A 19387-nucleotide genomic window follows, 5' to 3' on the forward strand; every position below is an offset into this window, starting at 1 on the left:
TAAGTATTAAGGGGTCAAGAATAGCTCCTTTATTGTTGGTTAGTGGGGGGCGTGGCAACTGTGAAGCCGTTCATGCGTCAACTGAGTACTGGCTTTGTACCGGATGGTCTTGATCGATCCAATAATAATACTATATATAGGTGACGAGGAGGCACGATACAGCTTCACAAACACAGAGACAGAGTAGAAGGAATGGATTCAAAGGAGGAGGGGAAGAATCAAACAGGGATCAACAAGTATGCCTGCGCTTGTGCCGCAGTTGCTTCTATGATCTCCATTATATTTGGTTATGGTACGTCTGTCTTTTCTTTCTTTCCATGCAGATGCACAGAGCGTCTCGCCGGCATGCTTTTCTTTCTGAGATTGCTTTTATAGGGTTTAGAATGTTTTTTCTTCTGTTTTTTTTTTTTTTTTTTGGTTTTTTTTTAATTCCACTGCATGTGAGAATATGTATGATTGTATGGTATGAGTAGTGATTTGTTCTTCTGGGTTTGAATTGAAATATCAGTAAGTTTTGGTTTGTATTCTTCAGACACTGGTGTTATGAGTGGAGCCATGCTATTCATAAAAGAAGATCTCAAAGTCAATGATACCCAAGTGTCAGTCCTGGCGGGAATCCTAAACGTGTGCGCGCTGGTGGGTTCCCTTGCTGCGGGAAGAACATCAGATTTCTTAGGCCGTCGATACACAATTGTCCTAGCCTCCATCATCTTCTTGGTTGGTTCAGTTCTGATGGGCTATGCTCCTAATTACGCAGTTCTATTGACTGGAAGATGCACTGCTGGGATCGGCGTGGGCTATGCGCTCATGATTGCACCTGTTTACTCCGCCGAGATTTCATCTCCTAAGTCTAGGGGCTTTTTGACCTCTCTCCCAGAGCTTGGCATCAGTACAGGAATATTATCCGGCTACCTCGCAAACTACTTTATGGCTGAATTGCCTCTAAAACTAGGCTGGAGGTTGATGCTCGGTATTGCGGCAGTCCCATCACTTGGCTTGGCTATTGGTATTCTTAAGATGCCTGAGTCCCCTCGGTGGTTAGTGATGCAAGGCCGACTCGGAGACGCCGAGAAAATCTTGTTGCGAGTATCTAATACTAGAGAAGAAGCTGAAACTCGGTACCGGGACATAAAGATTGCTGCAGGAATTGACGAAGACTGCAACGAGGATGTTGTCAAGCCTCCAAGTAACACTCACGGTGGAGGGGTGTGGAAAGAGCTATTACTAAGGCCCACCCCTGCCGTCCGTTGGATGTTACTGGCCACGATTGGAATCCATTTCTTTGAGCACGCCACTGGAATAGAAGCTGTCATGTTATTCAGTCCAAGAATCCTGAAGAAAGCTGGAGTCACCAGTAAGGACAAGCTATTGCTTGCCACTGTTGGGGTGGGGATCACAAAGCTGACATTTATGGCACTGTCCACACTCTTAATTGACAGAGTAGGGAGGAGGCCTCTCCTGCTAACAAGCACAACGGGTATGATTGTAGCCCTAACTGGATTAGGGTTTGGTTTAACCATGGTGGAGCACGCTAAAGAGAGGCTCTTTTGGGCACTTAACCTTAGTTTAGTTGCTACCTACACCTTTGTGGCTTTCTTCAACATTGGGGTTGCGCCTGTCACTTGGGTCTATCCGGCAGAGATATTTCCTCTCAAGTTAAGGGCACAAGGAGCTAGTATTGGGGTGGCAGTGAATCGGGGCACCAATGCTGCTATTTCAATAAGCTTCATTCCCATCTACAAGGCCATGACCATAGGTGGCGCTTTCTTCATGTTTGCTGGCATATCCGTAGTGGCTTGGATCTTCTTCTATTTCCTCTTGCCTGAGACCAAGGGGAAGCCCTTGGAAGAAATGGAGATGCTCTTTACCAGGGGGGGTAGATCTAAATCTAAAAATGCAGGTATTGAAGCTCAGCCAGTAGGATGATTATCTCTGCAGTTGAGGCTTAGATTTCCAACTCCACTATTCTCGTTTTATACTGGTTTATTGCTGTTCAGCACTGTACGTAGTTCGCATGTTTATGATATATGTTTTTATTTGTGGTCGTGTCAAGTGTCCCAAGTCAACTGTCAATTTTTCCGTTCTAATGTACGTACCTCAGAAACACGTGGTACACACCAACAATGGAACAAAATATCATGAGCTTCTTTTATATATCTAAAACCTGTGGAGGCTCTCACTTGTTTGAAGTTGAAACCTGAAACCAAGTGGGGTTCAAATTTGGATCTTTCTAGCCACTCCATTTGACCCCCAAAAATTTAAGCATATGCGGCTTCACTGCAACTCCATCAATGGTTTGGTTAGTCCCTTTTGGGTCTGGAACTGCCTTAAGACTCCGGTGGAGGCTATAAGCTTGAGCTATGCTATAGGTGGCTACAGACAAAAGAGACTAGCTGTGTGTTTAATTCACCTATTTTATTCCCTGTTAGATGTCTAACATGGTGAGTATAAAAAGAATATGAGAAACAGAAAATAGTAGTATTAATTAACAGAAAAATGATGGATGCCTTCGACAGCTTTGGAGATGGCAATAAAGAGGCCCGTCTTGGGGAATTGGGTTTGATCTCGACCTTGGCTAATAATAGGATAGATATAAATAAATGAGATCGGGATTGGATAAGAGTGACTCCAAACCACTTCATTTATTATCGTTTTAGATATAATAGATATAAATAAATAAGATCGGGTTTGGATAAGAGTGACTCAAATCCATTTCATTTGTTTGCAAAATAATTGACTATTAATAAATATAAATAAATAAGATTGGGTTTGGATAAGGGTGACTCAAATCCATTCTATTTGTTTGCAAAATAATTGACTATTAATAGATATAAATAAATAAGTTCGGGTTTGGATAAGAGTGACTCAAATCTATTTCATTTGTTTGCAAAATAATTGACTATTCAAATCTTAATTATGTTTTCTTCTCATTTGTTGACTGTACTACTTTACTTGATTCCATTGGAAATTGACTTAAATTTACATCCAAAATTTAAGCAAACAGAATATTATATCCTCCACCTTCGGATTTCACAATTTGAAAAATTAAATTTTGTCTCCAATACATAATAATTATCATATCTTACATTATAATAGTGCATTACTCATATTTTATTTATTTTTATATAATTAATAATTTTATTAATAAAAAATATGAATTATAAAATGTCTTTTACTATTTTACATTATAATAGTGTTGAATCTTAAATTAATTTTAAAGGTTTGAAGGTTTTCTATTTTATAATTATTTTTATATAAGCAGATGGAAACTCGCATTTTCTAAATTTATTATAATTTTTTTTTCATTCTCTTTCTTAATGATTTTGTAATCCTTTAATAAAAAGTTTTATTTCGATTCCTTTTATTATATTCTTATTTTAATTGTAAATAATTTCATTCCCTTTCATAACTAAATTTAATAAAGTAGTCATTGGCATCCACTATATATGCAATACTTTTGTCATTCTTTATCACCTATATACAGATATAAGCAAAAAAAAAAAAAAAAAAAAAATTAACAACGGTTTTTTGAAACGTAATCTAAAGGCAACTTAGAGGATTCCTAAATCATGCCCAGGATTTCCAATTGGGAAATGCTGGCCACATACTCTCTAGTTTAAATAAGTTGAAAGAGATTTAATTATGTTTGGCAAACGTTTTTAAAATCGGTTTTAAAAAATAGTTTTTGAAAATTATTTTATAATGTTTTGTAAAATAAAAGTTTGGTTGATAATTTGAAAATTTTAAAATTTGTTTAACACCTTTAAATATATTTTCAAAATAATTTTTATATTCGGAGTTTTATTTTTAATCATTTTACATATTTATATAATTATTTTTTAAAATAATCAATAAAAACAATAAAAAATGTTATCTAAAAATACTCTAATTTTTATTATTTAAAAATAGAAAACATAAAAAAATAGTTATTAAAGATATATATATATATATATATATATATATATATATATATATATATATATATATATTTTTTTTTTTTTGTTTTCGAAAATAGTCGTGGAATAGACCCTAAATGTATGATTTGTTTTATTGTCAAAATATTACTTCTTCTCATTTATGACTTTCAAACATTTTTTTAATACAGTTGAAGGAAAATGCATGCCTTTTAAAAATGCTAGTAGAGGAGAAAGGGGATTTTTTTTTTCCTATTTTTATTGTTTTTATAAAAAAAAGCATATTTGAAAAAAAAATGATAGTTTTAATAATTTTAGATTTAATTGATTTTTTTTTTTTCAAAATCTATGATAATTATGAAATACCAATCCAAAATTATATTTTTGTTAAAGACAATTTCAAAATTATTGAAGTAATATCTTTTAAAAAAAGATAAATTTCTATTTAATTCATCATAAATTGTAGTAAATTTAGAAATTTAATTTTAGTCCTCATATCTTAAAGATATTTTTTTCCAAAATACATGATAGATTTGAAAACAATTTTTTAATCTTGTTATTTTTAAAAACCAATTTCGAAGAGGCACATTTATTAGTGTGAGAAGTAATAACTATGAACCACTTGGTTTATTTTGTCAGCAAATGGGGTTAGGAGCAAAATGGATTGGGCCCCTTGAATAGAAGTAACAAAGATGAACAGTAATCGTGCCCACACGACAGCTAAAAGCAAGGAGAGCCTTAGGTCAATTGACTCCATGCCCGTCTCATTTTCATTCCCCTTTGCCAATTCTACAGATTTCTGAGCATAGAGGAAGGTGGTGGGCCTTTCTTTTCTGCCCTTTCTCCCTCAACATCACTTCCATTTTCACAGACCTCCGTGCTTTTCTGTCTCTTTTCTTTTCTTTTTTTCTCATATGAGGAAACTCTGTCCAAATTTTGATCGAGATGATGGCTTGGAGACCGTCCTTGAGGTCCCAATCCCAGAAGAAATGTTCAATAGCATGGGCAGCAACCTTGCTCTTCGCTGTCACAACATGCTCACCTGGATGAAGGCTCAAACTGCAGAGAAATGGTCGTCGCCCATCATCGCCGGACGTTTTAATGAGTTATCCTTTCTTCTCTACATTGTTGGATCCCCTCTTATTCCTCTTCAGGTCAGATTGGACAACTCCGTCCACCGTCCCATCAGAGATAGTTCCATTGTAAGAACTAAGAACCTTCCCTTTCAGATTCATCTCCATACTTGTTTTGTCATATCGTACGTCATGATTCATGAGTTTGCCATTGACCCACCTGGAGACACGCCGCTGGAACTCCTGCATGGTTGATCTCTTCAATGTCATGCATATTTTGAGGCATGTAATTCGGGTCTTGGTGCAAGTATGATCAGCAGCTTATTTTGGAACCATAATATTGAATCTTGCAATTTAATTAATCATCTCAAGTCATTGTCCTCCATTTTTTAGAACCATTTGAGGAATATTGTTCCTTCTTTCCAGGAAGCTTCCACAGCCAAGTATATTGTACAACAGTATATAGCAGCAACAGGAGGGCAACCAGCGCTGAGCTCAGTGAACAGCATGTGTGCAATCGGACAGGTGAGGATCAGTGCATCAGAGTTTTACCAAAGCGACCTACACGTGAAGGTGGGTACTACTGAAGAGATCGGAGGATTTGTGCTTTGGCAAAAGAATCCGGATATGTGGTGGTTAGAGCTCGTTGTGTCAGGTTGCAAGGTGATATCTGGTAGCAATGGCAAGCTTTCATGGAGGCAGTGCTCAAACCAGCAATCACCCATCTCCAAGGGTGCCCCCAGACCCTTGCGTCGTTTTCTACAGGTATGTTATTACAATTTGCTTCACTTTTCCTATCTTCCCAGTGGGTTCTATCTAATATATTTGGGAAAATAAATACTTTATATTACGTTTGAAAGCCTTTTCGACAAGAGTTTTTAAAATATAATTTGAAAATTGTTTTTTTGGAATTTGAAATATTTTTAATATTTTTTTGTGCATTTAAAAATATGTTTTCAAAATATTTTTTATTTGTATTATTTTATTTTTAATTATTATCTAAATGTATATAATTATTTTTAAAAGTGAAAACAATTTAATATTACTTTAGGTCTTATTTGATAATTATATTTTAAAAGAATTTTCTTTTTTTGAAACAAAATATAACTTCGTTTGACAAAAAAAAACAAAAAAAGAAAATAAAGTGTTTTTATTGAATTTTTTAATTGTTATTTTGTTATTCTCATCTATTTTTTTAGGATTGTTTTAAAAAAAATTATATAAATATAAAGAATAATTAAAAATATTATTAAACAGATTTAGAATTGTTTTTACAAATGCTTCCTAAATAGAAATTTATTTTTTATTTTAAGAACAATTTTTTTTTATTATCCAATATAAATTTTTGTTTTATAAAAGAAAAAAACTATCTTAAAAATTAGTTACCAAATAAATTGAGATGTTATTTATTTTTATTTATTGATTTAATTTTAAACAAAACTTAAAACCAAATCATGATTAATAATATTAAATATTAAATTATTTTTTTAACATTTTATTTATATTAAGTACTAAGAAGTAAAAAAAACCAATAGATTATTTTTGTCTTCCAAAAAAAAAAAATCGGTTTTTCTATTTATTCAAAAAATATTAAAAAATAGTAATAAGTTAACAAAAAAATAAAATAATAATTAAAATTTAAAACAAGTCATTTTCAACAATAAAAAAAAAAAAAAAAAAAAAAAAAAAAACTACATCTTACATTGCTCTTGAAAGATAGTTGCCGAAATGTACTTAATATTTTTCTTATCGTCCAAAAAAACCTATATATCAAATATAATATTTTTTATAAAATAAAAAATATATATTATCTAATGAGTGACGTGGATTAACGAGATTCCCACTACCTTCTCTACTATCGAACGAAACCACAGTTAAGAGAACCGGTTTGGCAGATCAACGTTAAAAAAACCCTGTTAAGCTCGACTCAGGTACTAGGAAAAGGAGTATGTTATACATTTTAACAACCTCCAAATTTCAAGAAAGGACCCGCAGTGGATCAACTTTTTATGCAATTTTCTCTAGTGTTCAATCGAATTTTGTGGTTGTGGGCAGGGGTTGGATCCGAGGTCCACAGCCAACCTATTTATTGACGCGGTCTGCATCGGGGAGAAAATAATAAACAACGAGGACTGTTTCATACTGAAGCTGGAGACGAGCAGGGCAGTACGGGAGGCACAAAGCAGCCCAAAGTTTGAAATCATCCACCACACAATCTGGGGGTATTTCAGCCAGAGGTCGGGCCTCCTCATGCAGTTTGAGGACTCGAGGCTGCTGAGGATGAACACGGAGGGGGACGACGGCGTGTTCTGGGAGACAAGCTCGGAATCAGTGATAGAGGACTACAGATACGTGGATGGAGTGAACATAGCCCACAGTGGTAAGACAGTGGTGACGGTGTTCAGATATGGATCACATTCCGCCAGTCACAAGAGGGAGATGGAAGAAACGTGGAGGATTGAAGAGGTGGATTTCAATATATGGGGTTTGTCCAATGATTTTTTTCTGCCTCCCCCCTGACCTGACCTGCATGCGGAAGGAACAAAGCCATAGCTAGTTGAGACTCGAGATGAGAACATATATCACACACCATAGATTTTTAATATAATTTAACGAGCCACCAGCCACCTTTATATGATACATTGTGTGAGTATAAAGAAACCGTGTATATACAAGCAGATTTCCAAGTTTTTTCAATTCTTTGTTGACCGTTGCCCATCGAATCAATATCTAATCGAATCACCTCGGGTTTTGCGTGGGGTGTCGGTGGAAATCTAATTCTACTTTTAAGGCATTGTCGGCAGCTTCATTCAGAGGTATATTACAGTCTTACATGAGTCGGTGCCCCTCATGCTATACGTATAAATTTCTGATTTTGGTTTTATTATAAAATAAAATAAAATTAAAATTAGTTAGGAAGGTATATATCTTAAATTATTTAAATTTTATATACGAAATAATTAAAATTAAATGGCATTTTTTTAATTAAATAATAATAAAATTATTTTAATTTTTTATATTCAATCAAAAAATAAACCCGACAATACACTTATGAATTTAATGGGATAGGTAATTTAAACGTGCAATTTGAAACATGGCTGGCCCTATAAATGTACTCACCTACCCCACTTACTCATAGTGCCATGACATGTGGCTAGTAATACATATAGAAGAAAGAAAACCCATCAAAGATAAAAAGCTAACAAATATTCTTTTACCATTCCTGAACATGCGGGAAAATATGACGTTAAGAGGAGTATCAGAGTATGTAAAGTCAAACTGTCCGATTGAAATTAAAGTGAGGGTATTTTTGTTCAACGGATTAACGGTATTTAATCATAATTTTGAGACAAATGAACCCATAACTAAACAGGTAGCCGAGATTAGTACTAAAATTAAAATTTAAAGAAAAGGGAGGCACACTTGGTGTATGCGTGGAAGGTGACGTAGCCGCTAGTCATGTCCACCAGCTACAGAAGCTTCTTCGTCATCACAGCGGTAGATCTCAAAATCAACCGCCAAAGCGAAATAAAACGACGTCGCTTTGGGACGATTGACTTCTCATTTCTCCTAAGATTCCCTTGACTAAATGGTATAATAGTATAGCAAATTGACGGTGAGAGATTAATAAATAAAGTAATGTACAGGGATCGTGGAATGAAGACTATTTAGTACGGTGGATCGCAAACTATAGAATTGTTTTCCAACTTCGGGAAACTGGTAAATCCAAATGCTGTCCCTCTCTTATTTTCCTTCCAAATCTGGGGTTCTCTCATTCTTGTGAGAGAGAAGCTTGGGATTCAGTGTTTGATCAAACTGAAATTCGAATCCGAATCGGGAAAATCTGTGTGATCGAGGCGACGTAGCAATGAAGGATGATGATTCTCTTCCGACAACCGCGCCGACCACAAATGCGAAGAAAGATAGCTCAGATGCGAGTGTTTTTGGGAGGGGTCGGTACAAGTTCTGGGCGTTGGCAGCGATTCTGCTCCTCGCTTTCTGGTCTATGTTCACGGGCACCGTTACTCTCCGGTGGTCCGCCGGCAACCTCAACCATATTTCCGACGACCTCGACTCCCACATCCACGACGATCTCGATGTTCTGGTCTGTTTCTTTCGCTTTCTTTCTGTTTGTACACCTGAGTTTTGGCATTGGATCTTGGTGCAAATGTGAGGGACAGTGAGGGGTTTTGTGATCGGTGGATTTTTGTGGAAACAGGAAATGGAGGAGAGGGAGAAGGTGGTGAAGCACATGTGGGATGTGTACACCAACAGCCGGCGGAGCAGATTGCCGAGATTCTGGCAGGAGGCATTCGAGGCTGCATACGAGGACTTGACAAATGACGACCCTGGTGTTCGAGAGGATGCCATATCCGAGATCGTTAGGATGTCTGTGAGGAACATCGATCTCGATCCGCCTCTTATCCAATCAACGGTTCGTACTCCTTCTATGTCTACTTCCTGAAAGATATAGTCTCAAAAAATGCTAGAAAGGTGAAAGATTGTGAATGTTGCATTAGGGTCTTCTTTCTTTTTCTCTCAATTTTTTTTTGGGAACCTAACAGAGGATTGGAGCTTTGAATTTCGAAATTGCGCTCTTTTTTCATGTTTCTTCCACGTTGATGTTTGATGTTTGATGTTTGTGCCGTGCTGTATATGTATATACGTGATTACGTGTATATAAAGCAAGAGAATATTACAAACAAGAGGGCAAAATATCAAGTCAAAGGACACGGGAAATATAAACAGATGCCTAAAAGCGCTTCCAATAAAAAATTAAATAAAGGGACCACAAAAAACAGCACCCTTCACTGTGAATCTAATCGACAACAAACTCTGCATGGAGGACCCGAACTTAAAAACAACGTGAACCAAGCCCATATATTACAAAGGAAAGAGTCTTTTAGTCGTTGAATAGAATGCTTCCCATTTTAAAAAAATCTACTGTTTCTTTCCTCTTATAGGGCCTAAGATAAGCTTAGGGGAGCAATCTACCATATCTTTTTAAGTTTTTTTTTTCCCACAAAAGAACCATGCCATCCTAATCTCTCAGAAGCACCCAAAACATGCCAAAAGGGAAAACAATAGATTTCATTATATCTTTGTTTTGACACAATGGATAAGAATGTGCTCGGTGAACTCTTCCTCCAACTGACAAAGGAAATATTTGTTTTCCAAAGACCACCCTCTACTCTTTAAATAATCCAAAGTTAAAACCTTTGCCCAAGTAGCCTCTGAAGCAAAAAAGCCCAACTTTGGTGGCACCCAAGAGTTCCGAATCACATTTTCCGGAAACAACACTGAGTTTCTTGACTCTAAAACCGAGCAAAGGGCTTTAACAGTTATCTTCCCATTTTTTGACCCCGTCCAAATCACTTTATCTTCCTCTTCCCTGCACATACTTCTCTTTTGCAAACTCAAAAGAAAGCACTCTACCATGTCCATCTCCCAATCATTTAGGAGCCTAGAGAAATGAGGGGCCCAACACGCTTCCCATTTATTATTTGTATCATAAATCACAAAATACCTATTAGCTGAATTTGAACTGGTTCCTAGTTTCTTTTAACTGACATGATGATTATGAAATCTATAGTAGAAGTATGATGATTTGGTTTAAAAATGAAAAATAACTAATGAGTATATTGTCCAATTGGGGGAGTTGAATGGGAAGTGTTTTTGGCCTCACATAGTAGCATCCTTATGGGGAAAGAGAAGCTCTGTAACTGGACCTCAGTGACAACTTCCAAATTATAAATTTACAGCGACCTGTCTTACATTACTGTGGAAGCAGCCAAAAATCAAAAGTGCTCATGATATTTTTTGATAAACAAATAGAATGAATATGAGGTTACAAATGCCTAAAAAGAAAAGAGGGTCACACCCAAATACGCTAGAAGTACACTGACCAAAGGCAAATCAAAACAGCCCTAAAGAAACTACAAAAAACTGAACCCCTCACTTTCAATGATATTGAAATCTTCTGGTTTTGGAATTGGAATCATTAGGTTAAGGGGTTTCTGCCTGCAAAAGAAATCAAAACTTGATTTACTTATTTATGTTTTAACAAGAATTCTAGTAGGATCATTATTTCTATTTTACATAATGTGATTTGTAGCTAATTTCATCTTTTCCTGAAACTGTTCTTAGGTTTAGGTACTATTTACCTTGATTAAAAGTTATAATATTATTTTCTTTGACATTAATTTATTCTGCTCATGTCATGTTCAATATCCTATAGATTTCCTAGTCCATTTGAATGCCTTTATACTAGATTTCCCCTGTTAATTATTATTGTTTGTTTCTTCTTGGGCTCTTTCTATGTCACTTATTGGAAAATCAGAATCTTTATCCTGTTTACATGAGAATTTTAATAAGGTTTTTGAAAGTTCTTTTTTTTTTATTTTATCCGTAAATGAAAATAGTATTGAAAAGTTCCAAAAAGGATGCACCAAAGTACACATGATATATACAATGACTGCCAAAAAGCACCAAAAAAGGAAGAGAAAACAAAAAACTACTCTTTCCCTCAAATCGATGCCAACCAATCAATGAAATTAACCATGGACATTGATCTTTTACCTATAAACGGTTTGGTCTAGGTTAACAAGTTACACAAAAACAAGAATTTCAGCCTTTGGACAAAGAGCTCCACATTCTCAAAACATCTTTTATTTCTCTCTTTCCAAAATGTCTAGAAAAAGCATAAAGGTGCTGCCCTCCAAACTTTTTTAGAAAGTTCTTAATTTAGCTATGTTGTTTAAGATGAACCCAATGTTTCAATTTTTATTTTGTTACAAAAAGCATTTGCCAATGGTGATTTTTTTTACATTTCAAGTTGTCATAGAAATAGTATCTACTAAGATAATTTTACATTTGAATTTTATTTTATTTTATTTTTATAGACAACAAGAACATGCATTAAAAAGCGCTAAAAAGGAGGGGGGGCGCTCTACGTATGTAGGCTATATACACAGAAAAAAGCCAAATCATACCTTATACAAAGATGGTCTACACTAACAAACAAAACAAAGCTAACCACAAAAAAGAGTATCAAGGAAATTCAATATAGAGGGGAAATCCAACTCCAAAGAGTCCCTGGACCACTCAAAAAGTGTCTGACTAAAGAAATCCTTTAAACTTTGGTTGAAAAACTCTTCATCTTTGAAAGTCCTTCGATTGCGCTCTTCCCAAATACACCAAAATAAGCAAATGAGGGCCAAACGGCAAACTGCTTTATTCTTCTTTTGAAGCCCCTTAACCTTCCATTGTAGGAGGGGATTTCTCACTGAATTTGGAAATACCCAAGCCACTCCAAAAATGGCTAACATAAAGGTTCATAGCTCTCTTATCTTGGCACAACGAATCAAAATGTGATCGGTTGATTCTTCACTATCTTTACAAAGATTACATTTATTGACCATTTGTCATCCTCTCTTCATTAAAGTATCTACAGTTAAGATATTCTCTGAAAACAACTTTCTAAGCAAAAAAGCAAGTTCTTAGAGGAGCATGGGATCCCCAAACTTCCTTGCTAGGAAAAACTACATTGTTCTCCATCCTTATAGAACAATAATAAGACTTGACAAGAAAGGTTCCCCTTCTATCTTCTTTCCAATATAAAGTGTCCTCACCTTTTTGCACTTTTAACAGACATAGAAAACCCAAAAAGTGGGTCACCTCCTCTACCTTCCAATCTTGGAAAGGTCTTCTAAAAAGAACCTCCCAACACTCCTCTTCATCCCCATTTCTTTTCCATAATTCCGCATTGTAGCATTTTTATGAGAAGCTATTCTAAAAAACGTAGGGTAAACATCTTTTAGCTTGAAATCCTCCACCCAAATGTCCCACCAAAAACTTGTATGTATACCATTTCCTACACAGATAGAAGTTCTGACATTGAACTCTTCCCACCCTTTTCTAATGTCCTTCCAAAGGCTCATCCCAAAGGAGTCTCTCCACACTCTAGTAGTCCAACCCCCTTCCAACTCCCCAAATTTTCCATAGAGGATCTTCCTCCACAAGCTCTCATGCTCAATAGAGAACCTCCAAAGCCATTTGCCTAACAAAGCTTGATTGAGACTATTCAGTCTTCTTAGCCCCAAACCTTTACAATTTTTAGCCTTACACACATCTGACCATTTTACCAAGTGGATCTTTCTCCTATCTCCCAAATCTCCCCACAAAAAGTTTGTTTGATTTCTCTCTAATCTAATTTTCACTTTTCTAGGAATTATAAAGAGAGACATAAAATAGATAGGGAGATTTGAAAGAGTGTTCTTTAAAAGACATAATCTAGTCTAATTTTACATTTGAATATGTTGATGAGTCTTAACTAACTATGAATTACACCTATAGAACATGTGAGTAAGTATTTTTACATGTTTGAGATGGTTCTCAAAGCTGGGTTATCACCTCTCCTATTTTTTCTTATTTTTCGCTTTCAATATTTTCAACAAATAATCAAAACCTCATGCAAGAATGTATGCACTAACACTCTCCCAACAATTTAAGCAATGTAATTCACATGCAAATGAATTAACAATCTCTAATCAAGATTTATATAAACATTCAACAACACCAATCGCATATCCAAATACCTATTAATTTCATAGCCAAAAAGAGATTATATCAAAACTCTCTTAAGCTTAAATGATCAAATTCAATCCATATTCTAAACCAATAAGCTCATTCCAATAGTGTAAATTTCACTAGCAAAGGTTGGCAAATAGAAATAACCAAAAGAAGAAATAAAGTGAAAGAGACAATGATATTGGGATTTAACATGGAAGATCTCTGAGTAGAAGAATTTACCAATCAAAAAGAATTTTATCTAGCTCAAGTCCACCAATCCACTCATTGAGTTACTTGACTAGCTCCTTCCAACTTTAGCTATACACCTTTTTCTTTGGGAATACACTTGGAGTTGACACCAAGCTCAATCTGAGCCACTTCTTGAAGTCCAATCAAGAAGAAAATGAGTTTTATCCCAATACAAAGGCAACAATGAGAGATGGGATGGATGAACCAAATGAATCATTCCATATTTTATGAGAAAATCCAATGAAAGACTGTTTTATAGCTCAAAAACAAGATGCATTTTCTTGGGAAACAAACATTCACAATTTAGAAAAAAAAAAAGGGAGCACAATAGGAGGGTGTATGACAGCTACTATGCTTCCCTTAAACCCTTGAAAGGAAATTCAGGTTTAAATAGTGAGGGTTGAGTTTGATCAAATGGCCGAGATTCAACCAGAAAGTTTTAAAAAAGGTTTTTATGTAGACCGATCAAATTTTGATTTGGACAGATGGATATGTACATTACACTGCCCTCTTATATGAAGATGGATGAATCATTATTAACGATGGATCAATCACGAAATAGAATGCAAAAAGACTGAGCCAAAAAGATTGCCACCGATTAACTTTCTCTGATCTTCTATTGCAAAAATTAAGACAATTATGATTTGAAGACATGGTTGATTCATTTATGTCCATCCACAACCTCAAACTGCTTACCTTTGCCTTTACACACTTTCAAACTACCTTGATATTCAATAGGCAAGTAGTCCAAGGGAGGATTTTGAAAGCTGGGAGTAAAATAGGAATTTTGACCTGGAACTGCCAATCTACCTAAAGCATTCATAGATGCTTTCTCAAGTTACTAGTGTAAGTTTTAATCATTATTTTTAAAATTTGTTTCACCTACATCCTTGTTTATTTTTAATTTTATAAGACTATTCATGGTTTGGATTAATTCCCCTTTCCCCATGTTTGCTTCAATTTGTAAGTTTTGTCTACTGTTCTATTTTTCTCATTTGTAATGAAATTTTGGCTATTTCTAAATTTCTGTTATTTATAAACATATTAATGTATTATTATGTTGTTTTTTCCTTTTGTTTTTTGGTCTGTAGAATTGATCTATTTCCTAATTCTGTTTTTTTTTTTTTGATAAGTCTATTACCTAATTCTGTTTTGATGTCCTGGGATCCTACTTAGAGTTGTGGAGGTAATAACTATCAAAAAAAAAAAAGAAGAAGAAGAAGAAGAGTTGTGGTAGTAACAACCTTACATATGTGAAGGGTGGGAAAATCTAGATGTATCATTTGAGTATTTGGCTTGTTCTAGGTTTTCATATCCATGTCTGTAGTTGTCTAAAACTGATGATGCATTTGATATATGCATAAAACACACATGACATATACAAAGAAATGCCAAAAGGCAAAAAGAAGAGAAACAAAAACAACATCCTCTCCCTAGCGAGAACCAAACCAATCTACAAAATCTACTGTAGACATTGACATCCCATCTATGAACCTCTTAAACCACATCAAGGGAGTACAAAGAGACTGAGATTTGAGGTTAGCTCTACACTTTCAAATGATCTCTGATATCACTCCTTCCAATTAGTCCAAATAATAATAATAATAATAATACAGAAAGGAGCAGCCTTCCAAGCCTTCTTTTGCTTTTTTCCCCACAAAAATTTCATGCCAATCTAAAAGAGCCTCATGAACTGATGAAGGCAGCACTCAGATTTTATGATGAAGCTGCACATAAATTTATAAACTCTTGCATTTCATGTGTGTGTGTGTAATATATATGTGTGTGTGTGTGTGTATTATATTGAAATTGGTAGTATATAGTTGCCTCTTTTATCCTTAGTATCTCTCCTGAGATTGGTTATATATTGTTCTTTACTTTGATTTGCAATGAGTGTATGTTTCATATATGCATAATATATACATACATTTTTTAATCTATATCCCAATGTTTAGAAAACCTTATGATTCCAATAAAGAGCCCACGATAAGAATAGAAGGAATAATATAATTTAGGAATTGACAATGATGTTTTTCTATTTGGGTCTGATCGATGTTATATTTCACAGGACTAGGATAGGGGTTTGTAGTATTTGAACAGGACTTGGTTTCTTTATATCCATTGTTTCCATTGGCCAAACAAAAGATATGGGTTGAGGAATCAGGTTGCTGATTCATTTGTCATTTCTTTGATGTTAAGTGAATCCATTCTGCCAAAGGAACTGAGGACTGGTTTTTGATAGAAAGGACCAAGTCACTGAAATATCACTTAGGTCAATACATTCTTGTCATACATGAATGCTGTATTCAGTCCTCTCACAGAGTAGCATCTGGGGCAGCTATTATCTTGAGTTAGGTTCTTATGGGTGCTATTTCTGCTTGATTGTATTCTTTCTGTTGACATGCTACATATGTCTTGGCAAGGAATACTAATCTTCAGGATACCTTTCTGATTTGGGTCTCGGGTGTCACCAGTATCATTGTAAGCTTGAATGTGGTAAGCTGATTTCAACTAAAGCTACCCATGGCTGTCTTGGTCGATGCCATCCTGCCTAGGAATAAGAGTTTCTCAGCTGTGGGGGTATTGGAGATTTCCAATCTTCTTCACTTCAGGGAGAGGCTAGTCTCAGAAGCCATTTTTTAAGTTATTGTCTACATTTTCTCCATGTCTGATTTATTTTTTAGTGGATTTTTATATTCTTGGTTTAGATATGCCTGCAAAATCTGTCCTGTTCATGACTGGAAATCTCCATTTCAAGCCTCAACTTTTTCTTTCTTTTGCTCATTCTTTCTTTCTCTCTCTCTCTCTCTCTCTCTCTCTCTCTCTCTCTCTATATATATATATATATATAAGAAAGAAAGAATGAGCAAGACCAGTTAGAAGTTTGTTCCAGAGACTTGTTCTCTTAGCATACTCCCTCTCATTTTGGCTAGCAAGACCAGCTTTATGTTGATTATATTTTCAGGCCCTAGTCCTCCATCCTGCTTGAGGGCATTAACTATACTTATATCAATTAGGGGAGCTGTTTGATATTAATTCAGGAATTCTGCAAAGGAGTTTTTATAAATGGTTGCCAGTCCACTTGTGTAAGTAATCTGTCTAAGATGCCACTTGCCAGTGCTATTGGGATATTGACTCTTACATTTGCCGACAGTGAATTTCCAATATGTGTTAAGATATCTTCACCAAAATACTTGGTAGCACCATCACTAATGCTGACAAAGCTTTCAGGCTTATTGTCACTACCAACAGTCCAAATTTGTATTGCCATTTTGGCACAAGGAGATAGTGTTGACTATCAGAGGTGATGCAGATCCTCTGGAAGCACAAATCCAGGGATTTCCCTGTTGGTAAATTACATCAGATAAAAATCTCGCTCCAGTTCAAGATGTCAATCTTGCATTTTGCTCATCATTCTCTTTTCTGTATTTCAGATGAATTATATGTCTTATGGATTCACCCAGCAATGTAATAATTAGAGTGTTTGGCCACTGCAAGTGTGTATTTTCTTGGTTACCTCATGCAATTGTAATCTGAGGCCAATGACTGTAGTCCAACCATTCATCTGATTGCATCTCCTCCTATTCCAAATCCCTGTCCTTGTCCATGCTTGCCCTAGAGGATATCTCCTGTATATTGGAGTTCCAGGGTCATTTGTTTTTAAACAGCACAGGGGGGTTTTTGGGCGTTTTTAAACACATTGGTCTGGGCTTCCTTTATTTATTTATATTTCTCTTTTTGCTCATTGTCTGATTGGGTGGTGATCCCTCCTTCCACCTGTGATCACCTTTGGTGAGAAATTTATCTGCTCTAGAATTCCATGAGCCAACATCTAATTTTTCCATTAATTTTCAGTGCTCTTCCTCTCTCAAAGTACATCTAGTGGAATGTTTACTTGAGAAATTTGCCTTCTTTTGTGGGGAAAATCCTATTAGCCATGAAAAGGTTGGAAGAATATTCCAGTCACTATGGTTGCATCTATTTGTAGCCAAGCTCTGTTACCTGTTAAAAAGAGAGCATTTTCCCTTTGTTATGAGTAATAAGCAGTAGGTACTTGTCCTCTTGTTTGTTCTATTTGTTAATTTTGATATAGATTTCAATGTTCAATTTTTTAAGTAGGTTCATTGCTAATTCCTGCCTATTCCCTTGCCGTGATTAGTCACATTGGACATTTTCACGCTAGTTTTTGTTTTATCTGTTTTTTATTGTTTGTGAGCTGTCTGTTCATTCATTACACTTTTTGTATTGTAGAAAGTAGAAACTTATGAATGATGGTCAAACAGACTCTTTGAAAATCTAAAACACTATTGTAGTAACTAATATATAATGATTTTATGGAATGAAGTAGTGACAAATTTAACGTCTGGGCTAGTCACTGCACCCTCAAATGTTTGCCATTTATGTGGGCTGTATAGCTCCTGACATAGTAATCATCACACTTTCTTGGTAGCCTTTCAATTCTTCAATCTCATGTTCTCTCTATCCTCCGAGAAGAATTTCATAGATTGAATGCTTGCAATAATTGCTTTCTTAAATGGTATGAATCAGATCTTGATGGTGGGATCTGTCAAGAGTTTTTCATTTGGTCTTTGTGGTGGGAAGTAGTGGTTGGGTAGAAGAGTGGTGAATTATTATGACTGTATAGTTATCTGGAGCATGCTTGTTGGAAATTTGCTGGGTCAATTGTGGGACCATTAACAAGGACTTCTAAAACTCATCTGTAAGTATGAAATTCCAGCCCTTTATGGGTTGTGTACCAAGTGCTTACAATTAAAGTGGTGAATAAAAAAAACTGCTATTTCCAGTTGGTTGGTAAGAGTTAATTCTAAATTTTTGAAAGAATTGGTTTAGGTTCTGGAATTTAGTAGTGAGTAGGAATAGGGGAGGAACTCTGTTCCTGTGCTTGATATATTGGAAATGAACATTGATCAAAATCCTAATAAAGTTTTATTCTATCTATTTTTGTCAGGTTTCACAAGAACTAGGTAAGAGTTTGAAGCAATCAACAAAAGACATGGTGGCAGTAACCTCATCAGGGAATAATAGTCAATAATGTGAGAATGTTGAGGATCCAAGGCTGCAAGTCTCCATTCTTCTATGTTTACTTGATCCCATTAAAATCACTCGTGCTGCCCAAAGTTTGTGACAGGAAGTGGCAAGAAAAAATTATACTTGGTGCTTCGTGTCCCCATATCTGAGACAAACTGTGTGCCTAATTAGGTTCTCATTCTTCCAATTTTTGCTGTCAGAAATTTGAGATGTGGGTGACAAATTGATGCGGCCTTTTGAGAAAATGAGAATAGTTCAATTGAGCAAGTTTTGATAAATATTTTGCTTTATAAGAATCTGAGCGATAGTTCCCTGAAACTTATTGTGGAGTTCCTCACTCGATATTAAAGAGATGCATAAGCATATATCATAACATCGTTTTGCAAGTAAAAAAATAGAGCTCAGTTCTATGCTCCGTTTCTCTAATGAATCTTTTTTATTAGTATTATTATTTGTATATCCATTTTACCCAGCAGGGAAAGCCACGTTTTGATTCTTGAAATAAACTAGGAAATCGGTGCGCCTCTCTGG

The 19387-nt window shown here is 35.4% G+C and overlaps 2 protein-coding genes across 3 annotated transcripts; both read left to right on the forward strand.

The window, feature by feature from the left end:
• LOC100256475 (probable polyol transporter 6) lies at nt 1–19282 on the forward strand. Of its 2 annotated transcripts, XM_010650860.3 has the most exons (6): nt 73–292; nt 533–1025; nt 8251–8255; nt 8854–9092; nt 9207–9422; nt 18777–19282. In XM_010650860.3, exons 1-6 carry the CDS (start codon nt 193–195, stop codon nt 18858–18860), a joined length of 1137 nt encoding a protein of 378 aa, XP_010649162.1. In that variant the 5' UTR covers nt 73–192; the 3' UTR covers nt 18861–19282. The 2 variants fall into 2 exon arrangements, with proteins under 2 accessions (XP_002267872.1, XP_010649162.1); XM_002267836.5 differs by lacking the exons at nt 8251–8255; nt 8854–9092; nt 9207–9422; nt 18777–19282 and having other exon boundaries at nt 1–292; nt 533–2155.
• On the forward strand, nt 4675–7774 carry LOC104879139 (uncharacterized). Its single transcript, XM_010650861.3, has 3 exons — nt 4675–5116; nt 5414–5752; nt 7043–7774. Exons 1-3 carry the CDS (start codon nt 4829–4831, stop codon nt 7505–7507), a joined length of 1092 nt encoding a protein of 363 aa, XP_010649163.1. The 5' UTR covers nt 4675–4828; the 3' UTR covers nt 7508–7774.
• Nucleotides 19283–19387: the final 105 nt, after the last annotated feature.

The sequence above is a fragment of the Vitis vinifera genome, chromosome 4 (genome assembly GCF_030704535.1).
Source record: "Vitis vinifera cultivar Pinot Noir 40024 chromosome 4, ASM3070453v1".
NCBI lineage: Eukaryota > Viridiplantae > Streptophyta > Magnoliopsida > Vitales > Vitaceae > Vitis > Vitis vinifera.

Excerpts from the sequence above, each read along its gene's own strand:
- LOC100256475 (XM_002267836.5), top strand. The coding sequence starts at position 193 with ATGGATTCAAAGGAGGAGGGGAAGAATCAAACAGGGATCAACAAGTAT. Across the intron at positions 293-532 it reads CTCCATTATATTTGGTTATG|ACACTGGTGTTATGAGTGGA; the intron begins GTACGTCTGTCT and ends TGTATTCTTCAG.
- LOC104879139 (XM_010650861.3), top strand. The coding sequence starts at position 4,829 with ATGAGGAAACTCTGTCCAAATTTTGATCGAGATGATGGCTTGGAGACC. Across the intron at positions 5,117-5,413 it reads CCATCAGAGATAGTTCCATT|GAAGCTTCCACAGCCAAGTA; the intron begins GTAAGAACTAAG and ends CCTTCTTTCCAG. Across the intron at positions 5,753-7,042 it reads CCTTGCGTCGTTTTCTACAG|GGGTTGGATCCGAGGTCCAC; the intron begins GTATGTTATTAC and ends GGTTGTGGGCAG.